The sequence below is a fragment of the Arvicanthis niloticus genome, chromosome 4 (genome assembly GCF_011762505.2).
Source record: "Arvicanthis niloticus isolate mArvNil1 chromosome 4, mArvNil1.pat.X, whole genome shotgun sequence".
Lineage (NCBI taxonomy): Eukaryota > Metazoa > Chordata > Mammalia > Rodentia > Muridae > Arvicanthis > Arvicanthis niloticus.
Genome location: NC_047661.1, coordinates 127,287,607 through 127,299,740, shown reverse-complemented (window position 1 = coordinate 127,299,740; position 12,134 = coordinate 127,287,607). Strand labels below are relative to the sequence as shown.

The 12,134-nt window shown below is 37.5% G+C and overlaps 1 protein-coding gene across 1 annotated transcript in view; it reads right to left on the bottom strand.

The window, feature by feature from the left end:
• Nucleotides 1–12,134, bottom strand: part of Adgrl4 (adhesion G protein-coupled receptor L4) — a 99,975-nt gene that overhangs the window by 22,623 nt on the left and 65,218 nt on the right. Inside the window, exons 9-13 of the mRNA XM_034499407.2 lie at nt 7,512–7,714; nt 5,589–5,765; nt 4,108–4,311; nt 1,127–1,347; nt 934–1,000 (exon numbers count right to left, since the gene is read on the bottom strand). Coding sequence (XP_034355298.1) covers nt 934–1,000; nt 1,127–1,347; nt 4,108–4,311; nt 5,589–5,765; nt 7,512–7,714 — 872 coding nt within the window. The remainder of the gene's footprint in view (nt 1–933; nt 1,001–1,126; nt 1,348–4,107; nt 4,312–5,588; nt 5,766–7,511; nt 7,715–12,134) is intronic.

The following is a 12,134-nucleotide window of genomic DNA, read 5'->3' as shown; positions in this document are numbered from 1 at the left end:
CAAGAAATAGTAAGCATAATTTCCACACCACTAGCAAACAACTCTTCAGAACTCTCTGCTTTGCATACACAGCCATCAATATAGCCATTCCATCTCAACTGCAAAATATTCAAGAAAAAAAAAGAGTGAGGAAGGAAAAAGGAGTCTAGTTTATGGCCAAACCATATGGGAGAAAGTTGTCCAAAATATTCTCAGAGTTTTTGTTCTGACAATTCGTTCCTTCCTTGCATCTCGTCAGGACTCCCTTGTTCATTGACAGACTATTATGTTCAGAATGGTTAGTGAAAACTTTCAGCACTCAGAAATGCTCGTGAGACATATAAAAATGTCTTTATTCAGACTGGAACATATAATACCTGCCAAATTTGTAGGTTTGAAACCACTTTCAATAGGAATTAAAAGGCCTCCTTCCTTGTTGAAATAGGACTATCAATAGACAACTTGTCTGCTTGGGAGAAATAGCAGGTTCTTGTCTCTGATGTTGCAATTTAGTTTAAAATCACTTTGTGATGACAGGGTACATAAAGATGACAAAACTCTAAAGATGACAGTCTAATTTTCAAAGATGACCGATCATCGATAAAAGATTAAATAACGTAAACATTTGAAATGCCAGATTATCAGGTGGTGGGCACACTTTCAGCATTTCAGAATGCAGAGATACTACTGATAAAACAGATGGATACTTCTGACATTCCTTTCATATGCTATGCAAAAATTATCCTTTCCCAAGAGATGTGAATGAATGGTAATTGCTTTTCACTTGCAAGTTATGTATTTTTCTCCATTCTAATACAATATATTAAATGGTACCAAATGACAGACACAGAGTGGTCAAAAATCAGATTTTACAAAACCCCATGCCTGATTTGGGACCATTCTTCTTAACCATAGCCAATTATTAAATTTTAATAGCAATTTTTATATACATACAAGAATGATTAGACATGCTGGTCCTATGAAGCTCCAAATGAAGTTGTTTTCAGTGCTCAGCCAACATCTGTAAAGTAAGTGAGAGGTAAAATCAGTGAATACTCTGCATGGGCCATAGCAAGACAACATTTTCAAAGATAGGCAGAGCATTCAGTAGTTTCTTTCAAATGCTCACAAAGTCTGTTTGACTTACACTTTGGTGGTACCATAATATTTGTATCCTAAAGATGCCGAGAATCCAACAACTACAGCCGGGCTGAGATAGCCAAAGATGTAAAAGTTCTTGTGTAAAAACCCCTTGTTGTAGATGACTCCAACAACGATGAGGTATAGGTGAATGCCTTCAATGCACATCCAGGCAAAGGCCGCTAAGAAAAAGTAATGGAGCAGACCAGCAATAATAGAGCAGACCAACTAGAATGCAAACGGGAGAAGACACCATAAGCAACGTTCTCTTTGTAATTATCTTATCATCTCTCAACGTTCTTCATGAAGGATGCCCTCTATACCACCACTGATCACACGAAAATATTCACGTCTCATCGGCTCTGTTTTTAAGATGCTCTACTTGAGGCTGATTTAAAGGAGCTGCACTTCATCAATGGGAAGTGCCAACAGACTCTGTGACGGAATTAACCTACCTGACTTGTTTTGAGATTTGTTGTTTTTATGCATTAATGTTCTGGGATAAATTGGGGACTCTTCGCAGAAACGATTTGTTTCTCATTGACTTCATGATGGTTTAAACTGACTTCTGACTGGATATCATTGTCCTTTCCATTTTAAAGTTCAAAGAATGTAAATTATTCTTAAATCATTTAAAACAAAGTGAACATCTTGATTAAGTGGCAAAATTGAAAATGTACAAATAGTAGTACATTTTACCAAAATATACATTATAGAATTTCTTCTGGTTGTAAGATTACTATGTAAATTTGAAATGTGTTTTCATTAAACATTTTTCATGAGTATTTATTTATTACTTTGAACTTGGATTATATTTAAATGTGCTTTAATTTTTTTAAAAGAAACTTTATGTGTATATTTGTTTGTCTACTTGTCTATATGCATACCGTGTGCATGTGGTGTTCTTGCAGGCCAGAAGATGGTCTCAGATTCTTTGAGATTGAACTTAATGGATGGTTGTGAGCTACCAAATATGGGTGCTGAGAACTGAACTCTGGTCTTTGGCAAGAGCAGCAAGTGCTATTAAGCACTTACCCATCTCTTTATCCTCTGGAGGTAGGTTTATAAGAACTAATAGAAAAGTAGCCATGCCCTGAGTAGTAAAATAGTATGTATTACTAGAAAGGTCGTACAACATACATACTAATTGCTCTTATTAAAACAATGTAGGTGATGGAGAAATGGCTAGGTGCTTAAAAACACTGGCTCCTGCAGAGGAGCAGGTGTGTTTCCCAGCACTCATGGTGGCTTACAGCTATCTCTAACTATAGTTTCAAGGGACCCAATGGCCTCTTCTAAATTCTGTGAGCAATAGGCATTCAAGTGGTACACACACAAACATGTATGTAAGACTCTCATATTTGTAAGGCAAATAAACCTAAAATATTAAAGCAGTACAATTCAAGAATAAGGAGTTTCCATGTTAAAATACAATGGAGAGAGGAATGCTGGATAAAGTGGGGAAAGGAAAGATTTCTGAAAGTTGAAATTTGGAAGTCACTTATGAAGAAATTAGTATTGAATTAGAGCTTAAAATGGGTCTATTTTACAGGAAAGAGTTGACCAAAACACTCTATGTAAGAACTGTAGAGCAAAAAAATAAGAGGAAAGAGAAGATACATACCTACACACTGGAGGTCTGAAGAGTGTCTACAATTGAGTTCCGCCACACAGCCTATAAAGTTTATATGAACAGAAGGGTGTTCCATGCTACCTAATTCAGAGGGAAACTTAATTATTACTTACTAGCTTTAGACCTTGAAAGATTTCCAAGAGGAACAGAAGTGCACAGTCACTTTCCTGATTTCTGTCCCAAGAATACATTTCTCCAGCAAGTGCATGGAAATTCTAGCTGCTGGTGTTGCATGTGAACTTCAATGTTGTTCACATCCTCAGCCAGGATTACTGTCAGCTATTGGCTTACAGATATTCTAGTTGCCTAGAGACCAGGGAGGATTCTTGTGATCAGTAAAGGACTCTTCAAAGGACACTAAGGCACCTGTGATGGACCTTCTTAGAAGTATACTGTTCTTTTTTTCCTTTACTTAGAGTTGGACTTTGTTGGCTGCCCCTTCTGGTCTGCAATTCCAATTTTCTCTCATGAGCACATCCTTTAGTACACACACACACACACACACACACACACTATAATATAATATAATATAATATAATATAATATAATATAATAAATATATATTATATATAATATTATATATATAATATTTAGCTCCACTGCAGGTCCAACTTTTCTGCAGATGTAAATTAATATGAAATTCTTTAGTGAGGCCCCAAGTCACCTCACGTGTTTTTGCGATTACTCTCTGTGGTCATTTGTTTGGCCCACAGGAAGTGATACTATTAGGAGGTGTGGCATTATTGGAGGAGGTGTGACCTTGATGGAGGAAGTGTGTCACTATGCTCAAGCTCCACCCAATGTTGACAAGAGCCTCCTCCTGGCTGACTGTGGAAACCAGTCTCATCCTGGTTGTCTTTGGATCAAGATGTAGAACTCTCAACTCCTTCTTCAGTACCATGCTTGCCTGGATGGTGCCATGCTTCCTGCCTTGATGATAATGGAATGAACCACTGAAACTCAGCCAGCCACAATTAAATGTTTTCCTTTATAAACTTCGCCTTGGTCATGGTGTTTCTTCACAGCCATGAGACTCTAACTAAGACTCTCTCAATCCTTGTAAAACTTCATTTCCACTCCTCTTCAGTCCTTGCTTATTGCTTATGCAAATGTGGGTATTTATTCAATATTGAATTTTGGTTTTCCCAATAATTTATATAATGAAAGATATTTCTTGTTTAATGAATTTGTTGACTCTGTCTTTTAGATATGTTAGTCTTATGAAATATAGAGAAGATAACTTAAACAACTATCTAGCATGTCTGCCACAGTAAGACCTTTATTACGTTTCCTACACATGAGACAATGCTGAGGTAGAGAAAAGAATCAAGTACAGTGGGGGCCAATTTGCATACCTTATTTGTATTTATGTTGATGCCAATAAGAAAAACAAGTTCTGCTAGAAAGAGGCTGCAGCAGAGGTTCTTGTGAATTGTGGTCCTGGTGCTTTGAATTTCACTGAAGAACCAGAAGGTGAAAATGCATATGGCCAGGCAGATCAGGGAGATGATTATTCCGAGCTGAGTGATCCTTGTCAGGATGTTATAATCTTTAATTCCCTAAGGGTGAACAGTGACAGAGTTGTTAAGAGGAAGACTTAGTGACTTATCAAAGGGACTACAGTCACTCATGAACTTCTCAGGGAAGCATTAATCAAGGTGTTCATAAAATGTAAAAATAAAAATGTACATTTAGATGAGAAAAACCTGTACTTAGTATCCAGAGAAATCTGATATAAATCATGTAGCAGGCTAACAGTACTATAATTAGTGATTTTTTTTTCTCTAAGGATAGTATATATTAGTGCATGCCTGAATAATGTTATCACCATCAGTTGCATGATATTGAAAAGGTAATTTATCATTGTAATGGGAAAATGGTTAATTAAAACAGATTTATCAGTGGTAAGTCCAAGGCTTATGTCTATGAGGTGATTCATCTAAAACACATTAAACAAAGGTAAAAGTAAAATGGGATGTGAGGAGGGCCAACCTAGTGTAGTTGAGGCTGATAGTGTAGATGAGTTGTCTATTTTCACATAAAGAAGTGTTTCCTCCTTAACACAATGGAAAAAATAGTCTTTATAATTTTTACTACTTCAATCAAATGTGTTATGACACCTAATAGACTTTATCATTGTATGGAATTGAATTAGTGGCCTGATAAAGAAGCTTAGAACAGCACCTGATGAATATTAAAACATAGAGATACAAAGAAGGAAATATAATAATAATAATAATAATAATAATAATAATAATAATAATAATAATACAACTGTGAAGAAATAGTACTGAAGCAAAAGATGTATTATAAGGATATTTACCATGTTTTTATATTTGAAAATCTTTGGGGTCTTACATTCTTAAAGATATATTAGGTAAAAATATGCCAAATTTTATCAGGCATCAAAATGATAAAGAAAATGATCTGCAGTTACTTTGAGAGTAAAATGTGTAAATAACTATTGAAGCATCATGCAAAATCCAGAGCAATGAAAAGATATTGTGTCTTTCATGCAACCTAATGGAGGTTATGGCTTAAGTAAGTTCTTGATAGGAAATAACCTAAAAAGTCCATATTACACATATCCTAGAAGAGAAGGAAAGAATCACAGACCAAACTAAACCCAACCCAACCCAACCCAACCCAACCCAACCCAACCCAACCCAACCCAACCCAACCCACAGGCTTTTCAATTACATTAAACATACAGTTGACCCTCAAGGAAAAGAAATAAAAGGATCATTCTTTTCAATGACATGGGGTAAGAAGAGGAAGGTTAAGGATGACAAAGGACGGCTGCAGCATTGTGAACACAAGTTCACACTTGGCTTACAATGGAGGTACTAGAGGACATCAAAATCGCAAAGTGTGTCAGGTGACTGCAGCGGCAGGAAGTGTGGGTGTCGTTTGAGTGTGTCAGCTCGCAGCCCTCAGATGACCAGCTGCCGTTGTTCATGGCATCGGCTGAGTAGTTCCAAAAGACACACTGTGTCTGGTGCTTATCTGAGAGCTGAAAAACAGACATCCCACTGGTGAGACAAAGAGAAAACCACCGGAAGTGTGTGTGTGAGTTTGTGTAAGTGTGTGTGTGTGTGTGTGTGTGTGTGCGTGTGTGTGTGTGAGTGCACTTATATGGAGATTAGAGGGCAACTTTGAGGAGTCATTTTTGCCCTTCTGTGGTGTTTGTATTTAAACCAGCACCAATAGGATTAGCATGATGCCAATCACGAACACAGAACCAATGCTGACAAATGACCACACTTGCTCTTTTGTAGCAGACCTGATTGCAACGATGCTACACTCTTCCTATTTTGTTGAATTGTGATAACTTTTATCAAGTGACATCATGTGTATTTCAAACAAAAAGAGCATTACTGACACTTATTATCTGTCTTTATTCAGCAAATGTTTATTTTTTCTATCAAATCTTTGTCAGTTATGTACAAAAAATACAATATTGACCCAAACAATGTATATTTACTATTGATCTTACATTCTATTGTAAAAAAATATAAAATGAGAAAAGCAAAGGAGGAGAAAATGAAATGGAAAGTAGTGCAAAGAGGCTCTTTCTAGTAGATGATGTCTGGTCATGTGAATGCATGAGCATAGCACATTGATGTGTGTGAGAGTGAGTGTGAGGGTGGGAGTATGTGTAAATGTCATATTGAGTGTGTGAGTGTGTGAGAGTGTGTAAGTGTGAGCATGTGTGAATGTGATAGTGAGTTTGAGTGTGAGTGTGTGAGTATGTGTGTGAGAGTGAGTGTAAGTGTGTGCAAATGTGAGATTGAGTCTATGAATATGAGAGTGTATAAGTGTGAGCATGTGTGAATGTGAGAGTGAGTTTGAGTGTGAGTGTGTGAGTATGTGTGTGAGAGTGAGTGTAAGTGTGTGCAAATGTGAGATTGAGTATATGGATGTGAGAGTGTATAAGTGTGAGCATGTGTGAATGTGAGAGTGAGTTTGAGTGTGAGTGTGTGAATGTGTGTGTGACAGAGTGTATCAGTGTATGCATAAGTGTGAGTGAGTGTAAGTATGAGTGTGTGAGTGTGGGAGTATGTGTGTGTGAGCATGTGTGTTGGTGTGAGAGAATGTGAGAGTTTGAGTGTGAGTGTGTGTGTGTGTGAATGTGTGTGTGAGAGTGAGTGTGAGTGATTATGAGTGTGTGTAAATGTTTATGAGTGTGTGTGAGTTTATATAAGTGTGAATGTGTGTGTGTGTGAGTGCAGCTATGTGGAGATTAGAGGGCAACTTTGAGGAGTCAGTTTTGCCCTTCTGTGGTGAGCATGTGGTTCTGAAGAATTTCCTCAGGTTGTCAGACTTGCTCCTGGAGCCCTTTCACAAGCTCTTAAAGGGCAACTTTATATCCTTAAAGATATGGGTTTATAACCTGGCAAAATTAGTACTGTACTAAAAATAGAAGTAGAATACAACTTAATTCTAGAACATTTCACACGTGACTCATTAGTATTGACAAGAAGCTTTGAGGTAAACTAGAAATGCAAAATGTTTTATAGGAAACTAGCTGAGTGTTGGGGTTGCAGCTCATTGGTTGAGCATCAGCTTAGAATAGAAAGACTTGGCTTCAATTCCCATAGCCGAGAAGAAGAAAGGATCAAAACTATATTACCTTTTTAGCTTAATTTTCATTGTTCTTATTCACTAAAATTCACATATAATTAAAGTAACAGTACCAAAATATATTCTAGTTCACTGACTGTACAACAATTTTAAGTAATACTAGAAAACAACTTACCTTTATGTGACTTAGTGTAAATGTAATTTTTTCAAGCTCATATAATGTGGGCGGGTTTGAGCTAATTGAGGCAGAGATCACTGAAGAAATGACCTCTTCCTTTCCTTCAGAATTGTCATTTTGAGTGTCCAGCAAGAAGTTGTCAGATGAGGAAAGCAAGGGGCCAATGCTCTTATAGCACATGAATGCAACTACGACATTGCCTGTCAATCAAATAAATGTAGTCAGTGGACTCTTATACAAGGAATGTATGTTAAACCTCTTCGACACAAAAGCTCAGTAGACAAACATTATGCTCTATGGAAATCATAAAAGTTCAGATTGGAATGTGAGGCAAAATATCCCATGTGTGCATTAGCGTACAACATTCACTTCTTACGTTCTTTGACCTCTGTCAACAATTATGGCATCCTATTTTTACAAAGTGTGGTTGGAGGAAAAGTATTCCTACACATATTCACAGCCTGGTCCTACCAGAGACCCAGAGTGTGAGACACGTTCCCCCTAGAGAGGCAAGCTTTGAGTCCTGTATCCCTGTGCCGATGAGTGGGAGTTAAGCCTGAGAGGTGATTAAGATGGGTCAGACCACTGAGTTCTACTTCAGAATCTCTGCAGTGCTTCCTCCTCATGTTGAAAGCACTGAGTTCTGTGGAGTCAGAGGAGCTGTGTCTTACCTTAGCACTACACAAAAGCAGTGCCAGAATGCAGCCCAATGCTGCGGAACCACAAACACAAATATCGATAGTATATTCAGAAAGCTCTTCCACAACACACATTTCTTCCATGTGATCATGTGATGTACAGTTTCTAACATACATCCATCTTTATTCATTTTAATTGCTTCACAGTCTTATTTAATCTAGATACCTCACAGAACCTTTCTTTGACCTACCAGCTCGGAAGACACCTATCTTTGAAACAAATAGATATTAATCTGTGTGATGACTAAACTGTGTGTCAACACCTGGGGAAGAGGAAACGGAATTGAAGAAATGATTCTGTCAGAGTGACCTGAGCGCATGTCTCTGAGGTTAATAATTGTTAATTAATGAAGGAAGAACCAATCCACTGTGGGTGGTGCTACTACTGGCCAGGTGTGTCTGGGAGACGTGAAAAATCTAGCTACACATAAGCCTGGGAAGGAGCCAATGAGTGGCAGTGGCCAAGTCTCTGCTTGGAAAGGTGCACAAGTGTAATACAGACAGCTCTCCTTATGACAAGGACTGAGAAGTTGGGTCCCCACATGGCAAGCCCTGTAGAAATGTTCCTGTAGAATCTCCTGGCCTTTCCTGAGGTAATGCTTGGTTCACTTTTGCCTTGTGTTTGTATTCTGTCTTTGCTAATGCAGTTTTTGCCTTCCCTGTATATGTAACAGACATTTCTTAAGAATCAGGAAAAGAAAGCTAAGGGTGTGATTCCTTCTTGTTTGTCTTTGAGGATCGTGGGAACAGAATAGATCACCACTCCCCTGTTTGTTAATAATGGTGATGCCGTTAAGGTTAAGCTCAGCTAACGTCTGGATAGTCTCTTCCAGTGGAAACTTAGGACAACAGTTTGCCCACCAACTTGTTCCAAACAACAGCTAGATGATTATCAAGTGTTAGGAAGGTCATGCTGGATTGTTGTTTCTAAGACTTAACATTAACTTAACAGGAACATTCAGAGGGGTGCTGAGCAAGGGTGAGAAACTGACTCTGGTTATTATTGTGCTGAGATCCCCTGGGCATTAGAAGAATTAGATCTCCTGATTCGGATATGGTGAGTGCTAGCTGCCAATAATTAAATCAGAATTTCCTAGGTATGTAGGCTATCAGCTCTTTATACTGTAACCTCAACTGCTACCAAGCACAGTCACTTAGTTATATACAAATGTGCTGAGCCAGGTATTAACTAGTTACTGAGGCTGTATAGATTATGGGTACCAGAAAACTTCAGGGATTGAGGAGGAGAAGGAAGGAAAAAGTACAATGTGTACATTATTGTTAAATGTAGGAAGTATTTCACATATCCTCCATTGGGTTCTGAACTCTGCCAGGACTGGGCTCTGGCAGATAAGCACTCCACTGTTTCTGTCTAGTTCCTACCACCAGGTTTTTCCTTCGGCTTCTCTTCATGACAGACTGTAACCTGTAAGTCAAATTCTTTTCTCCCTTGAGTGCTTTTGGTTAGTGTTATAGAATCCTAAGTAGAACAGTGTGGTTCATTTGCTGTAATGACATCAAGACTCTTAGAAATGGCCACGATGCTAATGTTTTCTCTTCATTAACTAGAGCTTGAAGGAAGAACTTAGAACTTCAGAAACTATCAAGTCCACGTAGAGTGATAGCTACTTCTTAGGGGGTCATAGTAAGAAATGGTCCCAATTGAAATAAAAAGTTGGTAAGAGAAGGAGACTTTAAATTGTTTTATTAATTGCTACTGTCTGAAATGATGATATTTTAAACATTGATTTTTTTGATTTTGAACAAGGGGTTCCATAGAAATCTCCATCCCCTGACATTGTTTTTCCTTGATGAATACCTTTTGAGCCTCTCTCCTCTCACCCCAGCCAGAATTCTGAACCTTTTTACTTCTGATAATTTCTTGCTAATTTTAGGACTAATTGATCTTTGATATTCCTTACCAGACTTGAGTGTAAAATGTTCCTCCACTTATTTGGGCTTAGAATGCATGATTTCCAGCTGGTGGGGATATCTTGAAGGCTACAGAATTTCGGGAGATGCTATTGGCCTTGAAGAAGCAGGTCACTAGACATGAAGCTTTGAAGCTCTGAAGGCTACTCCCAGTTCCAGTCCACTTTCTCACTTCATGGGATGTACAGAATTTTCCATCCACTCCACTTCCCTGTGCTATGAACTCCTCCATGCCTTCTCTACTATGATGGGCTGACTTAGATGGGCCCTTTCAAACTGTGAGATAAATGAATCTTTCCTCATTTAATATTTCCTGCCAGATATCCTGGTAGGAACACAACAATACTGTGTTTTCTATTAAAAAAATAAGGCCCACTCACCAAGAAAATGGATTGCAGATGTAGACTCATTTTAAAAGAATGTATCATTTCATACTGAATTCCATCTGGTCTCATTTCTGGCTTATGATGTTTATGCTATTTTGTCTATATTCTGTTAGTATTGGCATATCTTTGTTTATTGCCTTGCTTATTCTTTGATTATTTGTGTTTATTGTCTTGCTTGTTCCTTGACTATTTACATCTATTGTATTGCTAGTTCCTCAATCTAGAACTGACCTTAATAAATGCATGTAATCAAAATGTTAAAAAAGCAAATAGGAGGAGGGTGATGAGATAAGGGGTTTCTAGGGAGGGGAATTGGGAAAGGGGCTGACATCTGAAGTGTAAATAAATAAAATATCCAATAAAAAAAAACCACCTTTCATTCCATTTCTAGAACAAATGTGTAAGTATTTCATACAAATTACTGTGTTAAATTTCCAGAGACATCATTTTAATATATATAGGTATGTAATATGAATATATATACTTGTAATATAAATATATATCTGTAATTGTGGGGAGCCGACAGTAGGTGGCTATCATCCTTGCAGCCATCTTGAGCCATATACCCTGACAAGAGACTTGATTACAACAGCCTACAACAGCTGAGCACACTCTGATAACACCTTGTTTTAGAGACCCAGGATTTTTCCCTTGGGTGTGTGAGACTTAAAGGTGTGATTTTGAGCCAAGACTTAAGGGCGTGACTTAAAGGTGTGGCTTAGAAGTGAGACATATAAAAGATGAGAGGCAGACAGAAGGAGGTAGTAGACACTTGAGACTCGAGACAGGCAACTAGGATTAGACACTTGTACTTGGATGAGACTCAAGACTAGACCTTGGAACTTGGATCTTGGAGGCACTAGGGACTAGGAACTCAAGACTTGGGACTTGGACTAGGAAGAGAGACTGAAGAATAAACGGGATTGTCTGGTCTCCATTCTTCGCATCCATCCTCACTCTCTCTCTTGCTGAACCCTGACCCTCGGACTGGAGCAGCTTGGGGCAGTGCATGGTCTAACAACTTAGCCCCCAAGGCTTTTGGCAGTGTGGGTTCCAACACTGACAGAGCAATCCGAGACATTTTGACCCCCAAATGTGGGGTAGTGCGGTTCTCAACATGTAATATATATACATATAATATAAATATATATGTACAATTATTTCTAAGACATACACATATATATGTATATATATATACATATGTATATATATACATATATATGTGTATATATATGTGTATATATATACATATGTATATATATACATATATATGTGTATATATATACATATGTATATATATATCACATATATATATGTGTATATATACATATATATGTATATATGTGTATATATATATATATATATTAGTAGATATACATTTTTCCTTAGATCTGTTTTGTTTCTTGTTTTCTTTTTTTCTGTTGGAGTTCCACCAGTGATGCAACTATATTTGACATCCTAGATCACTGAAAAAGCATCAGGGTGAAACAAATTAAGATTTTCCTGCATGTTACATTTCAGGAGTAAGATTTCCAATATGGACTATACAATGAACTTTTAAAAAAAATCTGGTTCACAAATGACTTTACTGATCCTTTCTTTTG